At 38.9% G+C, this 19,778-nt stretch overlaps 1 protein-coding gene across 1 annotated transcript in view; it reads right to left on the bottom strand.

Moving 5' to 3' along the window:
• Nucleotides 1–19,778, bottom strand: part of EPB41L1 (erythrocyte membrane protein band 4.1 like 1) — a 64,181-nt gene that overhangs the window by 35,127 nt on the left and 9,276 nt on the right. Inside the window, 6 exon segments of the mRNA XM_072403730.1 lie at nucleotides 1,964–2,182; nucleotides 3,085–3,160; nucleotides 4,101–4,143; nucleotides 4,451–4,555; nucleotides 5,925–6,068; nucleotides 9,366–9,554. Coding sequence (XP_072259831.1) covers nucleotides 1,964–2,182; nucleotides 3,085–3,160; nucleotides 4,101–4,143; nucleotides 4,451–4,555; nucleotides 5,925–6,068; nucleotides 9,366–9,530 — 752 coding nt within the window. The 5' untranslated portion in view covers nucleotides 9,531–9,554.

Here is a 19,778-nt window from a genome sequence, read left to right as displayed (position 1 = left end):
TAGGTGTCCACATATTTCAACATCCTTTGGTCTAGTGCCGACTCAAAATGTTTGGATTTACCAAACATTATCACATTCTGCTTCAATGACAACAAAAGGTAACATAAAGAGGTGAATCTCGAGGAAAGGCAGCAATACTCAGCAAAGGGTTTATCCTTCTCCTTCCACCCAAAAATGTTATTACATATACAAATGGCAGGAGATGAATCTCTCTAGCGGGGATAGCTGTAATTTGCAATATTCCGCAAAGGGTCTATTGCCTCTCATTCTACCCAAAAATCCTATTACATTTACAAATGGCAGGAGATGAATCTCTCTAGCAGGAACAGAAATACCCAAGCAAAGGGTCTATCCTTCTCCTTCTACCCAAACATGCTTTTACATAACAAATGGCAAATAAATCTTCTGACCCGAAGAAATAATCCAAATACCTTTTTTTTTCCAACCATGAGGCAAATTTGCCCTTAATCATCTTTCTCTGGAGCAAACACCGCTTTATTTTGTAAAGGGTTAAGTTCCAATTCTTCAGAACACCATATGCTTAGCCTCAGTGATTTATTCTTTTTGAACCCCTGGGGTAAAGATCTGTGTTTGTATTTCTCAGAACTTGTATAACACCCACACGCTTATGTCATCATCTTGTCTATTTCAAGAATTAAGAATTCTTATGGTATTTCTGCCTGTGTACATGGTCACCAATGTATTTGAAGGCCCATCGATTACATCATCAAGGATAATCGGGGTACTTATATGGACCGCAGAACCCTTCATTGGCTAATCCCCCTGCTTTACTGATTGTATACCATCAATAATACCATCAGTGGACTTTTGCTTGGGATTAAATTTTAAGGGATGATAGAATCTTTTTGCAAATTTTCTATCTGCATTGGCTGAATGATTCACTTTAAATTTGTCCAGGAAGGGATAAAACAACTTAATTCTCATAGTGTATCTGTGGGAGGAAGAAAAAGAGGGAGGGAGGAAAAGCCAGGCTTTTGAAGGGCAACCAGAGTTAAACCGAATTGCCCCCTTGGACGGCTGCCCGCAGCTCACCTGAAAATACTCCACACGAGAAGACAACACTTTTTCTTCCCCTGCTGGATCACTGTCATTTACTTCTACTAAGTACGTCCAAACTGATATCGGCCTTACTATCAAATCACTTACAAGTAGCAATTCGGTATCACAAGGCTCTTAATGGGGTAAAAAGCCCCAGCAAGAATACTAAGTCTCCCCTTACCCCTGAGGAAGCCCGGTTTGGGCAAAACGCTTTGGGTGGGACACCTTAGCACTATCACTAACCCAGTATGATACTAAACCATATTGCTATTTTTGTGAAACTAGTAGTTGTATGTTAGCCTAGGATTCATTTATAGAGACAGAGCTCTCAATCTTTTAAATTATGTTGTTGGAACAATAACATTTTGTGTTTTTAAATTTAACTCTGGTTGCCCTTCAAAAGCCTGGCTTTCCCTCCCTCCTCTTCTTCTCTTCCTCCCACAGATACACCATATGTAATCACAGACTGGGCAAATAGGAGTCCACTCCTCTTTGATTATCCTTTGGGGCTATTCTTTCGGGTGGAACAAATTAACAACTTAATTCTCATTTCAAATAAAGCAATCTGCAGGCAGGAAGCAGCAAAGCAGTCGTGTTCTGAAAAGGTATACATGCTTCTTTTCCAACATGGCCCTGGAATGACCAGGTCACTTTAAAAGAACTTCCAATACAATACATATCTTACAACTATACTAAAAAGTAAAAAAACTTTTCTAACATATATTCCATATATTTTATATATATATATTCCAAATATTTTACAATTCATCTAAAGATAATAGGATTCATTGCAAATTAGTAGAAAAAAGTCCCACATATGCTTGAATAATTATTGAACACACATAGACACTTTCAGTACACCATTGAAGCTGGCTCGTGAACAGCTCACGGCTCCTACTCTTACCTGTATGTCTTGTGCAGCTCCATCACTCGCTCCTCCAACTCCCTCGTCTGATTGGGTGAGAAACGAAGTTCACTGACGTAATTCCCATGATGCTCATCAGGTTCATAATCACCAAGCTCAGCCTGTACGGTATATGACCCCAGTAGGGCATGTGTAACAAAGGAACAGGGTAGGCGACCACTGATGATGTCAGCACGCAGCTGCAGGCACAGATAATACCTAGAATGTACAAAATAACTTCATTAAAGGATACAATACTTCTGAATGTAATTATCATTTATCATCGCACTTTCCATGTACAGTCTCTTACTATCAGCTGTATGCGAGCCTATGTTATATTGATTTTTAATGACCGTGCTTCTATCCATAGGTCAGGGAAATGCTGACTTTTACTAACATTGCCTGGGTTTGAAATGAAAACTCAGCACCCTGGAAGATTTATGATGACTCCTAATTGCTCCTTAATCAGTTTATGATGACCAGCACGTCTAAGGGATTTTTTCATCAATATTTTCACCCAAGTTTCCTGCATTTGTAATTGAATCGTATGAGAAAATGTGTAAATCTTGAAAGCCATGGTAAATCCTAAATTGTGATTACAATCTTCAGACAGAGCATATAACATAAGGTTAAAATCGTTTAGCGGAGAACATTTGTTGAGCAACTGTACATAAACATAAACGTGAATATACAGTATGTTTATGTACAGTTGCTCAACAAACGCTTTCGCCCCTGAGGAAGCTTGTTAGGCGAAACATGTCGGGCTCTGAGACAATATGGCTTTTACACTGTTAGGGATTTTATTGTATAATACACTGGTCAACCTCCCCACACTTTTTATTGGGGAACGACTGAAATTAACCTCATGTTATATGTCTGAAGTTTGTAGTCACAATTTATGATTTACCGTCTACAATATATTGCCGCACTAAAAAACCCAAGCTATCTTCTGTCTTCTTTTCACATCTCTTTGGGGTGTGGGGTAGCAGCCTTTTATATTTGCTAGGATATTGGATTAACACCACCAAACAATTTCTAACACATTTAATTAGTTTATTTTTTGTAAACACACCAAAAGTAAACATAGTCCTTCCACAGACATATTGCTATGTACATCATACCTTGTAATGTCCTCTGTGAGCTGCGCTGGGTCAGGAGGGTAGAATTTCACTGTGAATCCAAATGACCAGGGGCCACCTGAGGAGAAAAGAAAGACGAGGCTGAGATGAGGAGGTGGAATAGGAAGGTTAATAGAAGGACAGAAAAAATAAGACAAAGAAGAATTGGAGGGAAATGGAATGAGAGAGAAGGTAAAATAGGTGAGGAGAGATTAATAAAAAGAGAAGAACAGGAAGAAAATGGAGAGAAGGAAAGAAATGAAGGAAGGGCAAAATAAAATGAGGGTACAGTAATCCCCCCTCTATTATTGCGGTCCTGGTATATTGCAGATTTTTATAGGGAAAAAAATTTCTACGAGTGTACCAAAAATTTATCTCGCTATATGCTTGTGAATGTTTTCTGGGTGTGTTTAAAGAGTGTGGGGGGGGGGGGGGTAATTTACAGCTTAAACAATAAACAAAAAGCATTTGGGAGTGGCGTCCATGTATTGGGGATTTTTGTTTATCGCAGGTAGAACGTAATCCCCGAGATAAACGGGGGACTACTGTAGTAAGGAGTGTGGGAAAGGGGCAAAAAACACAAAGGACATAATTTATGAAAGCTCTCCAAGGCTAGCGAGAATAGACTTTCATCTGTGAAGCTGGGTGATCCAGCAAACCTGGAATGGATCTGGTCCAGGATTCAAAACATTTGCTACCAGGTAGAGGTAGGGGAAGGTAGAGAAGCACTGGGTGTGACTGGAGGAGGAGAAGGAATGGAAAGAACAGAATAAAGTAACAAAAAGGTAGAAATTAAAAAAAGGAAAAATGTTTTTCCTGTCAGGGGGGGAAAATTGACATTAATCACAATGAAGGGTTTTTCTGTACCGTCACTGGATCGTTTCTGCTTGAATTTGTAAAAGATAAAACTTTCTATCACCCCACTATTTAGGAATGTAAAAGACTGATAAAAAATGAATGGCAGAAAAGAAAAAAGATGGAGGCTAAGCAAAGTCAACAAGGCAGTTATTCACACTCACTTCTGATCTGCTTTTTTATCTCCTTGGAGGGATCCAGCCAATTCTGAAAGACGAAAGTGACAGGTTTAGGGCATAGAAGTCACATAGCTACTTGCATTTTTGTGTTGCCACCATACTGTGCGGTTACCAATAAGACTATTTTGATATAAAGCTTCCACACGATGGGAATAGGTGTCCAGTTTAGTGACCTTATTGAAATTCCTTTAGAAGAATCATTTCCAAGGTTATCTACATGGTTAAACCTCAGACTTATAACATTTCCACTAAGAAATTGACAGTTCAGATATCATTGAAGAGTTATTTGCAGTAAAAGAAAAAAAACAAATTAAACATTATAGTAACTGATTTACCTTCTGGCTGTCAGAATCACAGAATGTCAGTCCAAAATAATCTTTCTCCAAGAGGTTAAGGTGTCCACAGACAGTATCAAACAGGACTTGGCCCCGTGAGTGTTTCTGTAACACAGGACATTAAGAAAATTAAAGTAGTCATAGACATGATCACATAGTTAGAGAAAAGAATGATCAAGATTGTCCATACTCCTAATTAAAAGCTATACTATGTTCATTAAAAATCATTTAATTTTAATTAGTATCAGCTTACTGTAAGCAGTTTTCCTTTATCTGTGGGCCCAGACTGCAAATGGGTTGCAGAGAAGCTAAAGATTGGTTACCACTTGACTTTGCATCCAAACACAAATTTAGCAGATCACTGAGGATGCAAACTAAGGAGAAGTAGAGTCATTTTAAGGGGGGAGTGGGGGAATCAATTGCCCAGACAAGGTTTTAAGGTGAGGAGACCACGTACTAGTTGGAAATGTCTACTACTAAAATGCTTACAGAGAAGGAGAAGAGGGCCCATAATGAGTTCTGTGTTAGAAAGCCTTAAATTTAACAAGGTAAACAGGCCATGATGCTTGGGTAAAATTCTTTTTTGGATTCCAGTATGTTACAAAGTATTATTTTGGAACCCCTCTATACAATGAAAAAGGGAGGGGTACAGCAAGAAGCCAATCACAGAACATGCTGAGAGGAGAGTACTCTCCTTGGCTCATTTTTTAACTGTTGGTCCTTCTGTGTCCAGGCTGGTGAAAGGAAAGTAACCAGACTTTATTGCATAGCTACAATTAATTAAAGTATAACTACATTTCACCAAACACCTGCACTGTCTAATGAGGCAGTAAAAATGCTAAGGCAAACCTTATCCCATTGGACAAATATATTTCATTCTTGGGCAGAAAAAAATCAACTTTCATGTAACTATGCTATCCAAGGTTCCAATGGTCTCTTACACAGTTTAGTGATGGTACAATTATCAATGAGTACTTTAGAGGTTCCTTTGTACGTATTTGTAATACGCAGCTTGTTTAGCTACTGTACTGAAATTAAGGTTATTGTAGATATTTCATAATAATTACTAGGGTAAGGATAGGAAAGAGGTCCCTCAACATTGGCTGGATGCTTCTGATAGTCCATAGTCCATAGTTCATAGTCCAGACTCATACACATGCTCCCTGCCATCGTTATCTCCAGGTACCTAGGGCCCAGTATGTCTCTGGATACAAACAGATCAACTGTATACTGGCATTCAGGATCTGCAAAATGTTGCTTCCTAGATCTGTTTGCTGTTACTAAACTGTTTCAGATCCACTTTTTAAATAAATGTGGACATTTTTTAAACATTTTCTCAATAAAAGAGATTTTACCTATTTCTTTGTGTCTTCTTATCTCAAAATTAGGCTTATTTTTTATGCTGAATACATAAATATCTAGTAATATGGATTACTTTGCTTGACATTTCTAATAAAAAATTTAATTTTCTCACCTCCACCTCACACTCATAGTGGGAAGAGTCCAGAAGTGTCACCCTGCAAAGTGCACTCTTCGGTTTTCTAGACAATTTTTGTGGCGATCGTTGAGTGTGGGAGGGTGTTGTTCTGTCTGGCGTTGTTTCAAATCCTTCTTCACCCTGCCATTCACAAAAAAAAACCCTTAATACATCTCTGTTCCTATAACAAACACAAACAGATTGAATAAGCTTTCCCTATAAATCACAGATAAACTTAAAAAGATCTATTGATGTTAGAAGACAGTCCTTAATTTAAAAAATGTCTCTCTTTAGCCAAACTTACATATTTGTAGCCTATTAGGAAATAATTTAGGTTTGACCTATTGGCTTCAGAACACAGAGTGCAACAGTATGTCAGCAGCCTAACATTTACAGGATTGTATTGGCCTCAATGGTAAAACCCAGTAATTCTGATGTCCAACACATGACTATTGTTACTCCATTATGCTCAGCCAACTTTGACCACCTACATGAAAAAATGTCTCTCGTGTTTTTTTATACCAGGGCTGTTCATTCCTACTGTGGGATGGGTTGACCAACTTTAATAAAAAACATGTGTCTTTGATAGTATATTTAAAAGGAAGAGCTTCAAACCATAACTAATTAGTAGCCTAATGTATTCGGCATATAGGTTCAGTATTCTCCCCAGAATTATTTTTAAGCTGGGTGGGAAGCTGACCCAACGTTTCAGTAAGCACCAAAAACAACCGGGTGGTTACTGAAAAGTTCAGGGTGGTGCGCCCAGCTAAAAGGGACTGGGGAAAACATTGTAGGTTTTCCCTGATATGACTGCTTTCATCAACAATACATATTTGTTTTTACTTGGTCAGCCAATTGGTAGGCCGAAGAGCTGTCACTCGGTGGTTTAAGGGATGGTCTTTTGCCACATGTAAACGATCCAACAGGCAATCAGGAATGGCAGCGGAACACAAGGAAGGTACTTTTTACAGTGTAGTTAGCTTACAAGCCAGTAGGGAAAAGTACAGATTGGCCTAAAGGTCACCTCCAACCAAAAAACTTCCATTTTGTTTTAAATAGCACATTGAAGGATTTAAGAAGGCTTTTTCAACCAGGGTTCCTATTGAGATTTGCTAGGGGCTTCTTAATATTCCCATGACCATCTTTGTAAAGGATTAGATCTACAATGACCAGTAATGTTATGCCATTCTCTCATACTTTCTCAGTTATGTAGCTCTGCAAAACAAGAAGCAGAACCTGCATGTGTATTGAATAAATATAGACCCCCCCCCCATGTAAATATTTATATATACAGTGGTACCTTGGTATAAGTCCATAATCCGTTCCAGATCCTTGGACTTATACCAAACAAATTTTTACCATAAGAAATACAAGGAAAATGAATAATCCATTCCCATGAAAAAAATCCTATAGTTATTGGCATATTATACATTGATGGGGCTGTAAAAAATAATTTAAACACTGCTTAATACTAAAGTACATAAATACAAAAGCAATTAGATGAAATAAATGAAAATTCACCCTTACTTTACCTTGCTGAAAATAGAAAATAGAAAATAGAGTGCCTACTAGGATGGTGCTGAGAATGGAGGAGGAGGAGATGTTATGTATTTCACAGAGAGTTATAGCGCGGGTTGATCACTGAATGGTAACAACTGGCGGACTGACGCTCGTGGCCAGTGGTGGCTTTGTCTCGAGAGAGGTAAATAAGGGGAGTGCGCGGTGTTATGACTCATTTTGACCCATACAAGTTCTAGCACAAAGGTTATATATGAAGCAAATGTTGTATACCAAGCAAAATTTTTCATGTCCAAACAGGACATATACCAAGTTGGACTTATTCCAGAGCGGACTTATACTGAGGTACCACTGTATTTATAAAACCATCTTGTTATGTGGATGCAAAAATCATGTTACCTTGCAGGTGATGGAGTATTCTTTGCTAGGAGAATGTTTAACACATTCACTAAGCTAAAAGAATTATCCATTGCAGAGTGATAAGTAGTTTGGCTGAGTGGACAGCCTAAAGGCCTTTAGTAAATCATCCCCATTGTGTTATAGGTAATGGGAAAGCTATTGTGGCTGTAATAGGATGTTTTTTGTTTACGTGAATTTGCCTAATTCGGCCTAATTTTGGTACTTTTACCACAATCATTGGAGAAGAAATAAAAGGGAAAAAAGACAGTTTGCTGGCAACCTTGTAAGTTAAGAGGCTAGTCATAGCATTTAAAGTTGAACTAAACTCTTTGTAAAATGTAATTATGAGGGCAATTTATTGCAGAAGGGACATTGCCTGTCTATTCTGCAATAAAATGAGCTTACTTGCCTAATCGCTATTTTTTTTAAATGCACTCACCTTTCCCCTTTTGTCTCAAGGAGTCGCCATCTTCTTCCTTCTTACCTTCCTTGTTTTGGTCATCTTGATTGGCTGGGCTGGAATCCCTTGCGGCTGTTGGGATGCCCCAGGTACCCCGGCTTCCTGCACTGAGCTCCACATGTGCAGCTCAGCAATCTTTGACAGCTGAGGAGAGCAATCAGGCAGGTAACTATGGTTTATTGCAGAAAGAACATCACCTGTCCCTTTCTGTAATAAAGTCCTGTCTCATTGCAGATTTTAAAAGTGGAACTTTTCATTTAGAGAGAAAGAACTGCATGTACAATAAGTGTTATGCAGACTGGAGGTTATTAGTATTTAATTTGTCCATTGAATGCTAGAAGTTCAATAAAGCTGGTTGTAGCTAGAAACCAAGAAACAAATGGAAGCAAAGTTTTTAAAATTTATAGGCCACATTCGCATTTCTGCAATGCATTTTAAAAGCTTCCCTAATGCATACTAATGTGCAAGCCATGTATTGCAACAAAGAAAAGATAAGTGCGGTTTTATCCATGCTGATGTCCTTTGGCAGACCATTTATAATGTATGGGCTGCCTTAATGCAACACAATGTACACATACATTGCCTAGCAGACCACACAGCTGTACACCTGGATCAAAACAAACTGATAACATCATTTACATCATATGCTGAAAACAATAACATTTCTATACATTCAGTGAGGACGTAATGTACACAATCACTTGGTAAAGTCACGGAGTGCCCAGTACGATGATGAGAGCATACTGCACCATCTAATACTGGAGTCTTGTTCATCTGTATCCCTTGGCAGGGAGAACATTCAGAACCGGGACGAACTCAGGGCCAAACCTACAGCCACTTGATGTACTCCTGAATCCAATGTTTGTTTATATACATCATCCATAATGTTATATGTTTATAAATAGCTCATAACACTTCTGTTACTAAATTTACTAGCCGCTTATCACAAATTTACCCGAGTCATACTTCATTGTCTTTTCAAGTATTGTTACAAATTACATCCATTAAATTGTACCTTAGATGTGTATCATCTTGCAGCAGAACTCAATATTTATACTCACTTCTTCAGGTCTTCTCGAGCTTTCACTGGCCCCCGGCCTGTCTACGTTATTTGCCGGGGTTTGCGGGGTGTCGTGCGGTACCAAACCAGGATTATGTACCCCATCCTGGGCAGGCCCGTCTGACCCAGGATTAAGTTCAGTGTCAGACCCCACCTCCGTGGTCATTATAACTCCTCAGGCTTGTGTAGGCTGAAAGAAAACAGAGGGTAATATTATAGATTACATATAAAATGCACAACAATAAATCATTGCCTTATCCTTCATGACATATGGATCTTTGGATGTATTACAGCTCTCCAAGACTGGTGACTATCAAGGGGGAACCTGGTGATCCAGCATGGATCTGGTACTGGATTGAAAAAATTTGCCAACTATGATTTTTAGGAAATCCATTCCAGGTTTGATAGAAGATCCCGCTTATTCCATGATAGTCTATCTTCTCAGGTCTTTGAGAGCTTTATTATATCAGGCCCAAATGTTCTGATCAGTGGACACCACGTAGAAAGCCACCACTGCCTAATGATTGGTCACCATATTACTGGCCATTGTATAATCTCCCTGTCTATATAAGTTACATCTAGGCATTTGTTCAGCATTATACCCAAAACCAAGGTTTGTCTGATCATGTCCTAATTATTTGAGGACATTGTTAGATATTCAGGAGGTAACTAATGGAGTTCAGACCAGTCTGTCCTAGTCTTTATAATATACAGTCCAGCGAACGCAAGACATTCTAAAGAAATCAGCAGAGATTCTACTCTCTGACATTATTCAACATTATTTGAACTCTTGAAACAATCTAAAAGATCAAAAGTTAAGTACCCTACTCGTGGCCAATTTTAAGAAGCAATTCCCAAGTTTTATCACTGATGAGAACCTATAAATGATGATAATGATGAGGGGAACCTTCAAATGATGATGATTGGAACCTATAAGTGATCACAAATGATGATGGGAACCTTTAAGGTCACTAATTCTTGTTACTGCTTATAGGGATTCTGTCTATAATTTGCGAAGCAGCTCAACCAACCCATTTACAACCGTCTGACCTCTTATTGTAGGCAAAAGATCTCGAGGTCTTCAAAGTCATCAAGATGTCGATGATGATAAGTCATAAACCCAACATACTATCTCAATAATCCACAGTCTGCACCACTCTGGACATAATAAAAAAAAATCAAACATTACAGATTGTCTTCTGCAATCAGAATGACTCATGCTTGAGAGCTTTTCAAAGCGGGTCCTTGAGGACTACTTAGAACACATCATGTTATCTTCCTTAGTAGCAGGTTATCCCTAGAGGATGGATTTGGGAAAAAATGTCCTAATTCTCATGCTCTGAGCCTGTCCTATGCTGTCTCATACCCCCAGTTTGCAAAGAGAAAAAAAATATCTCTACACCCACACAGATGTCTCTGCTTGGCTGGCTGGGGGTGTGAAGGGATAAGACCCCCTCCCGTATCGGGGCTGATTAATGCATGCTGCAGTTAGAGCATCATAGGCTGTGCGGCCTGACACCTCCTATATATACAGAACCATCTCGGAGCCTGTGTACCACCCTCTCTTGCTGTATTAGCTGTTTCTTCTACCCCCACCCTTACATTGTTATCTCCTGCCTTAGCTGTTGTATGACCCAGGCTCCTCCAAATTCCATCATCTTACAATGCCCACCCTTTCTCCATTTACTTCTCTCCCTCTTATCAGACACCCCAGCCTCCTTCTTCCCCTTCCTTTCTGTCCTGTACTTCTTTCCATATCTTGACTTATTCCACCTTTGCCTTTCTGTTCTCCAGCTAAATATGAAAATTGACTTCTGTGCAGCTTGTGGAGAGTGTATGGCGTTTGTAATAGCAGAACACAGATCAGACCGGTGTTGGGGCTGTCGTGAAGGAGAAAGGAATTACTGTGACAACAGTGTAATAAAATAAATCCTTGCAGATCTCCTGTAAATGTAATGCTGCCACAGCTGGGAAAAAGAGTTTGCGTCACGGCATAAAGATTAACCCTCAGTGCTCAGCATGAGTTCTGGATCATCTATTTTAAATACTGAAAAGACTATTACATTATCTAAAAGTATATTTATCAACATAAGGAGGTCAATATATCAATGCTTTCATCCAATGTTAATCCAAAATTCACATGTTTTTCACGCTGGAATAATGAAGAACTAAACTCATTGGGGGGTGGTGAGCTTCTGCCATAATCAGCAAGTATGTTTTGTGTATACTTACCCATGTGCAGCCTTCCTGCGGCAAAGACAGATCCAGGACCTGTAATCTCAGCATCAGAGAAAGGTGCCATCTTCACCACCGACACCACACAACAAGCTTCCAAAAAGACGGCGTTCTTCTTTGGCCAATGGATGGCCACTGATGACTATCATTGATGATCTAGCAAACCTAGAATGGATCTGGCGCAGGCTGAAAACCTTTGCCAACTAATAGCAAGTGATTTTTAAGAAATCCATTGCAGGTTCGATGGATCCACCAGGTCGTTCTATGATAGTCTATCTTCTCCAGTCTTGGAAACGCTGGATTAAAGAGAAACTAAACTCGTAAATTGGTGGAGAGCTTCTGCCATAATCAGCATGTATGTTGTGCAATAAAGACAGGTCCAGGATCTGTAATCTTAGCATCAGAGAAAGATGCCATCTTTACCACCGACTCCATGGCGAACTTTTGAGAAGATGGGGATCCTATTTGGCCATTGGATGGCCCACTGATGATGACTATATGCATGCACCCTTCTCTGGCGGCTGGCTCTATGCTGAACTCTACATTACATGATGCATGTGCTGTATACAGTGTAGAGCTAAAACAAAATCCACACGAAGCCAGGGCTTTATTTTAATTTTTTTTTTACAAAATTGACATTCCACGTCTTTTTTGTCACTTATCTGTAACTACTGGTGACTTCTTGTTTTTTGAGATATGCTTGTCTTAAGTTAGAAAAGGTGTGGATTTACTTTTATTCATTACATATTTAATTTCTAAATTGAATTCAATGTGAAAATTGTGTATATTTTGCAAGAACATTGCATGAATCCTTGTGAAAACATTTATAAATGGACTACAAGATGTTCCTACTATCCTCCTGAAAATCAAACAGCCAGCCATGACGTCATGAAATTTTTTGTAACTCACACAAGTTAGGTGAGAAAGCTGATGACATTGAGGCTGATTTTCGAGTTTTAGAGAACTGACCGAAGTTCTCTAAAACTGGTGAAGACAGAGTAACGTAGGAGAACCTGGGTGATCCAGAAAATCTGAGATAGATCTGGTGCAGGCTGAAAACATTTGCTAACTAATGATTTTTAAGACATCCATTCCAGGTTTGCTGGCTCTTCCAGGTTCCCTAATGATTCAGATCTATGTATGTATGTAATCATCTATCTTCTTCAGTCTTGGAAAGCTTTAATAAATCAGGCCTATTGTTTGAGAGTTTGGTCCAGTCTACGGGAATATACAGCAGCACAACATTTTTGACAGGATCAAAAGGTTAACGTTTAGGTATCCTTTAATCTCTGTGTTCTTATTGTATCTTATTAACAGGACCTCCCAACCAAGTTTAAAAAACAATTAAGATTATCTAGATGGCGATATAAAAAAAACAATTAAAGCTCAAGAAGCTTCTGCAGATCATAAACATTTCATACAATAATAATTAGAATTTATTGTGTTTATTAAACATTGATATTAATTGAAATTGAATTTCCTTTCTGGTATTGTTCAGGCAGTTACAGGAAATCCTATACAACATAAACTGGTTATGTAATCTGTTCTGCTTTAATTCAGCACGTTTACCAAAGCATTCTCCGGGATTTGTAAAATATTTATTTTATTGTTATATCATATTTCCTATAAAAATGTTACCTCCATAACCAATGCAAAGCAAGGCTGACCTGCAAGGAAAATTTGGGATTGCATAGCCATAGTGGTAAAATTGTATTGAAATAAAGGTAAACTGCTTTTAAGGGACCTATTTATAGCAAGAGTGGAGACCGCTATCAGTACGCTCCGGAGTATTACGTCTTACTGCATTTTACGGTTCATTAATAACATGCCTGCGTTTCAAACCTGCAGTATGATCTTGCAGCAGAAAGAATTCCCTGATTTGAGGAGAGGCTGGTCGGGTGATTTTGACAGTTCACCTGACCCGGCTCGCCTTCCAGCTCTTCTTTCCTTGTTATATATAATTGCATTCAAGAGTAATTGCATCCCAAAGTGAATGGATCACAATGGAAATTTGTTAAGCACATAGTGCCTTTAAATATCAGTACTACTAAGGGAATTACATAAAGTGGTTCTAGATCAGGGTTTCTCAACCTTTTTAACGCTGAGGAACTCCTTGAAATTACTTTAAGGTCTTCAGGGAACCCCTGCTATATTTAGGTGGTCAGTGGGAAGATTGCTTCCTATAATGATGGTCATTAGGAAGGCTGCCACCCTTACAGATCATTGGCATCAACTAAACTGACCTGAAATTCACAAACTGCACACTGTTCAAGGAACCCTTAGCAAACTTTGGAAGAACCATGGGTTCCATGGAGCTCTAGACAAATAGTTAACACATATACAGGAATGTGTTTATCGTCCAAAGGATTTACAGCTCTGTTTAACCCAACTTGTTATTTAGATGCCCATACCAGATGCCCATACCAGATGCACCCCCAGCCTGCCCACTGGGCAATGAATCAGAAGATTGATCTTGGTGCAGCAAGAAGGCGATCAGTTCAAAAACTGAACCCAACATAGTGATTTTCCTGGATGTGCGGTGGGGTGGATTTGATTAGAGAATGCAAATCTTCAGATCTATAAAGCCCTTATATATAACTGAGCCATTTTTAGATTCATATATTTAATTTAAAAATCACTTTTCAATTTTACTTTGCTTCAAGGATTTATTGGAACAATGCTTATCTAAAGGCATTCTGCACACTATGTGCTGCAAGCATCCAAAATCCTATTCATGCTTATATGCATTGATGAAGGAAAATCTAAAATTTGTATATTGTACCCAGAACAAGATGTAGGGGGGGGAGTCTTCCATTGGGTACACCTGTCTAAAAGGGGATTTCCCCTTTAGCATGGGAGATTTCCACCAAATTTCTGTTGCATTTCGGAGAAAGACCACTGCCCTCCAATTCTCAACCACACTCCCAACCATTTTATGGGCAGCACGGTGGCTCAGAGGTTAGTACTTTGGCCTTTGCAGCGCTAGGTCTTAGGTTTGAATATTGGCCAGGATGCTATCTGCATGGAGTTTGCAGGGTTTTTTTTTGCTTGCATGGGTTTCCCCTGGGTACCCTGATTTCCTCCCACATTCCAAAAAGTTTAGGGTATTTGACTTCCCACCAAACACTGGCCTTAGACTGTAATAACGAAATATGACTATGATAGGGACATTAGATTGTGAGCCCTTTGAGCGACAGATAGTGTTAAGACTATGGACTACTGTGTCCATAGTGTAATACTGTGTTACTTCCCCCACCTCCTAGATTTTAAGCTCTTCGGGGCAGGCTCCTCATCTCCTCCTGTACCACTGTCTGTATCTGTCTGTCATTTGCAACCCCTATTTAATGTACAGCGCTGCGTAATATGTTGGCGTTATATAAATCCTGTTTAATAATAATAACCACACCGCTAACACAAGGGCAATTATCCTGCAGTGTGGTGTGCCGCTCCTGGGCATGTAGCAGCACTTTGCTTTGTGTCTGGTAGCAGGTCAATGCACAGTTTGCAGCCACAAGTGTTAAATATGGAAACTAGTCATTATTATTATACAGTATCTATATAGCGCCAACATAGTACACAGTGCTTTACAAAGTCCATAGTCATGTCACTTGTTGTCCTTCAAAGGAGCTCACAATCTAATGTCCCTACCATAATCATTATGTCATCATAGTCTAAGGTCAAATTTAGGAAGCCAATTGACCTAACATTGTTTTTGGAATGTGGGAGGAAACCGGAGTACAAGGAGGAAACCGACATAAACACAGGGAGAACCTGCAAACTCCATGCAGATAGTCCTGGCTGGGATTCGAACCTGGGACCTAGCGCTGCAAAGGTCAGAGTGCTAACCTCTGGCCAACCGTGCTGTCCATACTTTATCCATTTCCAGGAGAAGGTCAGCAAAGGCAGACAAGATATTTAATTAGAAGCCCAGCTTTCTTATCTGTACTACCAATGCAAATAAATACCAGCCTAAAGGCAAAGTGTTTGTAAATCATTAGACTCTTCAATGTGCCCCATTAAAAGAATGTTCCCATAAAAAGGTGTGGTAGATCTACTGTGTTAAGCAAATACATCTAAATTTATGTCCCTATATTTTTTCAAACGACTACAGTATTGTGGCAAGTTTCATTTATAGAACTTTGTTTTATCTTCCTACATTTTCCTTTGCATGAAGTCAATGTGCAACATGAGTAAGCAGTTTTAAATGAGCATCAAGACAGCATTAGATGTACTACAAATTAGACTACAACTGACAGATTCCAAGCAAAGACTGCAGAACAATTGATCAGCTGTGCTGAAATTTTCAGAATTATTTATGAGGTTGCGTAGAAGAGACTTGCTATAGTCTGGAAAAGATAATAAATTTGCAAATGGCTTGGAAAGAGCTAGAACCTCTCTCTATTTTTATTGCTGTCTGTACCCCAGTTGGGAAGAGTGATTTTGTAATCATACCTGGTGATTTGGTTTATTTTTCTTTTTTGACACGGTGACCATTGGGGCAGAAAGTGATGGGATATCCAAAATTTTATGTAGAAAGAAAATGTTCCAATATTACATCTGTTACAGTACTCTGAACATCGGTGACTGATTTGCAGTATGTATGTTCTACTCATGGCAACCCCATGGAAAATGAAAGGGGCAGCACTGGACAGTACAGAACCACTCACAGCCACTTTGCTGATCTTTAAAAACCAGCACTGCAATATGATTGACCGGGTGGCTGGAGTTGCATGGGATCGCTCGAACCTGAGGCATGTCTTAACCCAGCCTAAAGCTGCGTACACACTTGCAATAATTATTGTTAAAAACGAATGACTAACGATCGATCGTCCGATAATCGTTAAGAAAAAAAGTGCACAACGACTGACCAACGAAGCCGACTAATAAGGATTGTCGCTGGAAATGAACGACCGTCCCGGCGGATCTGATTGAGCGACCATCGTTCACTATCTATTCTGTGTCGTTCAGTGATCGTGGATGTTTCTGCAGTACGCTTTCCCCTTTACATGTCACTCCCTGCTTCATTCAAACGATTGTGTCTAGCTATTGGTGGTACACTATTGGTGGATTATATTTAAACGTTCGTATTGTTACAGCATGTACAGAATTGTGCACAATACGATCGTTCAAAATATTCGGAAATAATCGCGCATAATTGTTCATTTTCTAACGATAATTTTTGCAAGTGTATAACTAGCTTGAGTGTGTTTCAGAGAATCCAGCAAAAAAACAATTAGCCTAACGTCATATAAAATTTGCTTTCATGTCTCATTTGAGTCGTAAATCTCCTCTTTATGCCACCATGTTTGAATGCTTTACAAGACATAGGAAGTGAAGAGAATGCTCCACCACAGGGCACATACAGCAGACAAACAAAAAAATATGCTAAAGGTTCCTAACCCTTTCTTCCCTGGCTCCTGGTGCTTCTTTACTACTCCCAGTGTAAAAATTGTCAAATCCCAGCATGACATAATTCACATGCTAATTCTAGACTAAAAAAAGGAAGAAGGTATTTCTATTTAAAAACATGGATCTTATGGACATGATGGAGATTTGTATTTAAAACAATATATAGCTTATCTTATTATCTTATCTTAGAACCAATTGACATACAATGAATACATATACCAAATTCCTTACAAACATATGTTGTCACAATTGCACCTAATAGGTAAGTACTGTATATGCATTGCCCTGGCTCCTGTAATACTGGTTTAAGAGAATTTAGAGAAGGCAACACTTCTTTAATATAAATCTTCAAATACCAACAATTAAAGGTCACTATCTTTGATCTGTTAAGGTTGTGAAACGCGTTATTTGTTGCTGGCTCCTTTGAAGATTTATAATAAAGAAGTGTTGTCTTCTTTACATTCACTTGAACTAGTATTACAGGAGACACAGGAATGCATATACTTACCTATTAGGTGCAATTGTGGCAATTTTTTTTTTAAAGAATTTGGTATATGTAATTATAGAATGTCAGTTTGGTCTGTAAATAAATATAACCTATATATTCTTTTAAATACAAATGTCTGTCATGTCCATACGATCTGAATAGAAACACTTTTTTACATAATAAAAATGCATTTCCCTATATATTACTAAAACTATATATAAAAAACAGTAAAACTAGTTAACTCTTAAAAATATGGGACCCCTTTATTACTGAGGACATTAATCCATATAAGAATTTATTCCAAATATTTCAGCTTACAGAAAGGGATTTAGTGAACCAAAAAGCCATATCTGCCAATCCATCATGGCTAAAGCTCTTTACACATATCAGATGATAGTTGCCTGAGACGAATGGTCTCCGCCATTACAGGTTGATGAATGACTGATCAGGAATGACCACTGTTCACTCTTATAGAGGAACGCGCTCACTGGGGTACTACTTGCTTGCCCTTTCAACTCCCCTATAGAACACAACAGAATTGTGTGTGAATACTTCATTCATTCATCTGTCACTGAAAACAATCATGAAAAATTGTTTCCAGCAACAGTCCTCTGTACAAGACATAAAGCGGAATTAAACCCACGATACTCACCTGTCCCCGTTCCCCCACAGGGTGCTATCATCTTCTCTTCCCTTCTCTTCCTATAGACGAGCTTTGGCCATCTTAAATGGCTGGGCAGGGATGACGTAAGTTCATTCATTCCCGGCACACACAACAGAAGCCGGGATTGCCAGGTATCCTGACAACCAAAGCTGCCACTGCCAATGCGTAGCCCAGCTTTTTGCCAAATATCCAGAAGGAACAGGAAGGTAGGAGGGAATATTTCAACAATAATGATCTGCCTGATCATAGATTTGACTTTATTTCTCTCTTGAAAGAGATTTTCCAATTGCAAAAAAAATGTTCCTAAACCAATCAGTGTCTGGGATCTCAAAGCAACTTATCTTTCCATACCAAGTACAGATGTGGCAGGTGACTTTGTCATAGGCAGAGAAAATCCAGGCCCCGGTGCAAAGAGGGTTTGGGGGCCCTTATACAAAATTCTACACACACATGTATGTGTGTAGATTATTATTTTTTCTAACAATCGTAGATTACATTGATACATTTAGATAAGTATGTATAGGTATAAATGTAATAATAAAGTACAATATTTATAAAAGTAAAAGACGTTTATAATAGCATTTATTGTCTGCTGAACAAAGGTGCTTTCCTGAATTACATAATCAAAATTATTCTGTTTAGCTAGATCAGACTCAATACTGAATACTTAGTCCACTTTCTCGAATTTGCGGTGTCTCAGAACGTGACGTATTTGTTTGCTAGATGATGACTTTTTTCTCACTGCGCCTGAAACCCCCTCCTCCTCGTCACAACCCACCGAGCGAGGAATACCCTTGTAGCCCACACGACTTCTCTCCCAGCGCGGCCTTCATGAATGTCTCTTACATTGTAAACCACTGACCGTTGTCAAGTACCCTGTGACCTACCTGCCTTTTTCATTTTGAAACTAAACAGACTTGCAAAATTTAAAAAATACAATAAAAAGTAAATGAATTAAAAAAAATGTTCAAATTATCATAAAAATTATGGGATGCGTTGGGCTTCATGGGCCCCCTTGAGCTTCATAGGTCCCGGAGCGATGTACTGGCTGCACCCCCCTGTCCTCGAGCCTTGTCATAGGACTACTATATTATAGCATTTGCATCATGTTTAAGTGTTATTCCCTCTAAGGAAATGCCACATGACACTTCCGTGTTCAGAGCCTGAACTCAGCTCACTTTCCTGAAAGTTTCACTCATGAATACTAATAATGAACCATTCACCCTTCGGCTGGAACACATGACCCCTGGCTTTGACATACCTCAATTATCAGAAACAAATTCCAACTTCTTTTCTACTCCCGTAAAAAGTAAATAATTAAAAAAAATAACTACTATTAGTGTGGTAGTAGTACAGATTAGTGTGGTAAAATACAGATTCTGATGGGGGAAGACACAGGAATTGATTCAGGGAGCTTTGCTGATTCAATCATCAACACATAGGAAGAATATAAGAATATGATTGTACAATCTATCAGCATCTATGTAGTGCCTACCTGCAAGTGGATACTGACCTATACCTGCAGATACAGACATATACCTGCAAGTGGATACAGACATATACCTGCAAGTGGATACAGACATATACCTGCAAGTGGATACAGACATATACCTGCAAGT

The sequence above is a fragment of the Pyxicephalus adspersus genome, chromosome 3 (assembly GCF_032062135.1).
Source record: "Pyxicephalus adspersus chromosome 3, UCB_Pads_2.0, whole genome shotgun sequence".
NCBI classification, from domain to species: Eukaryota; Metazoa; Chordata; class Amphibia; order Anura; family Pyxicephalidae; genus Pyxicephalus; species Pyxicephalus adspersus.
Note: the sequence above shows the minus strand (reverse complement) of the source record. Positions and strands in the feature narration are given on the sequence as shown.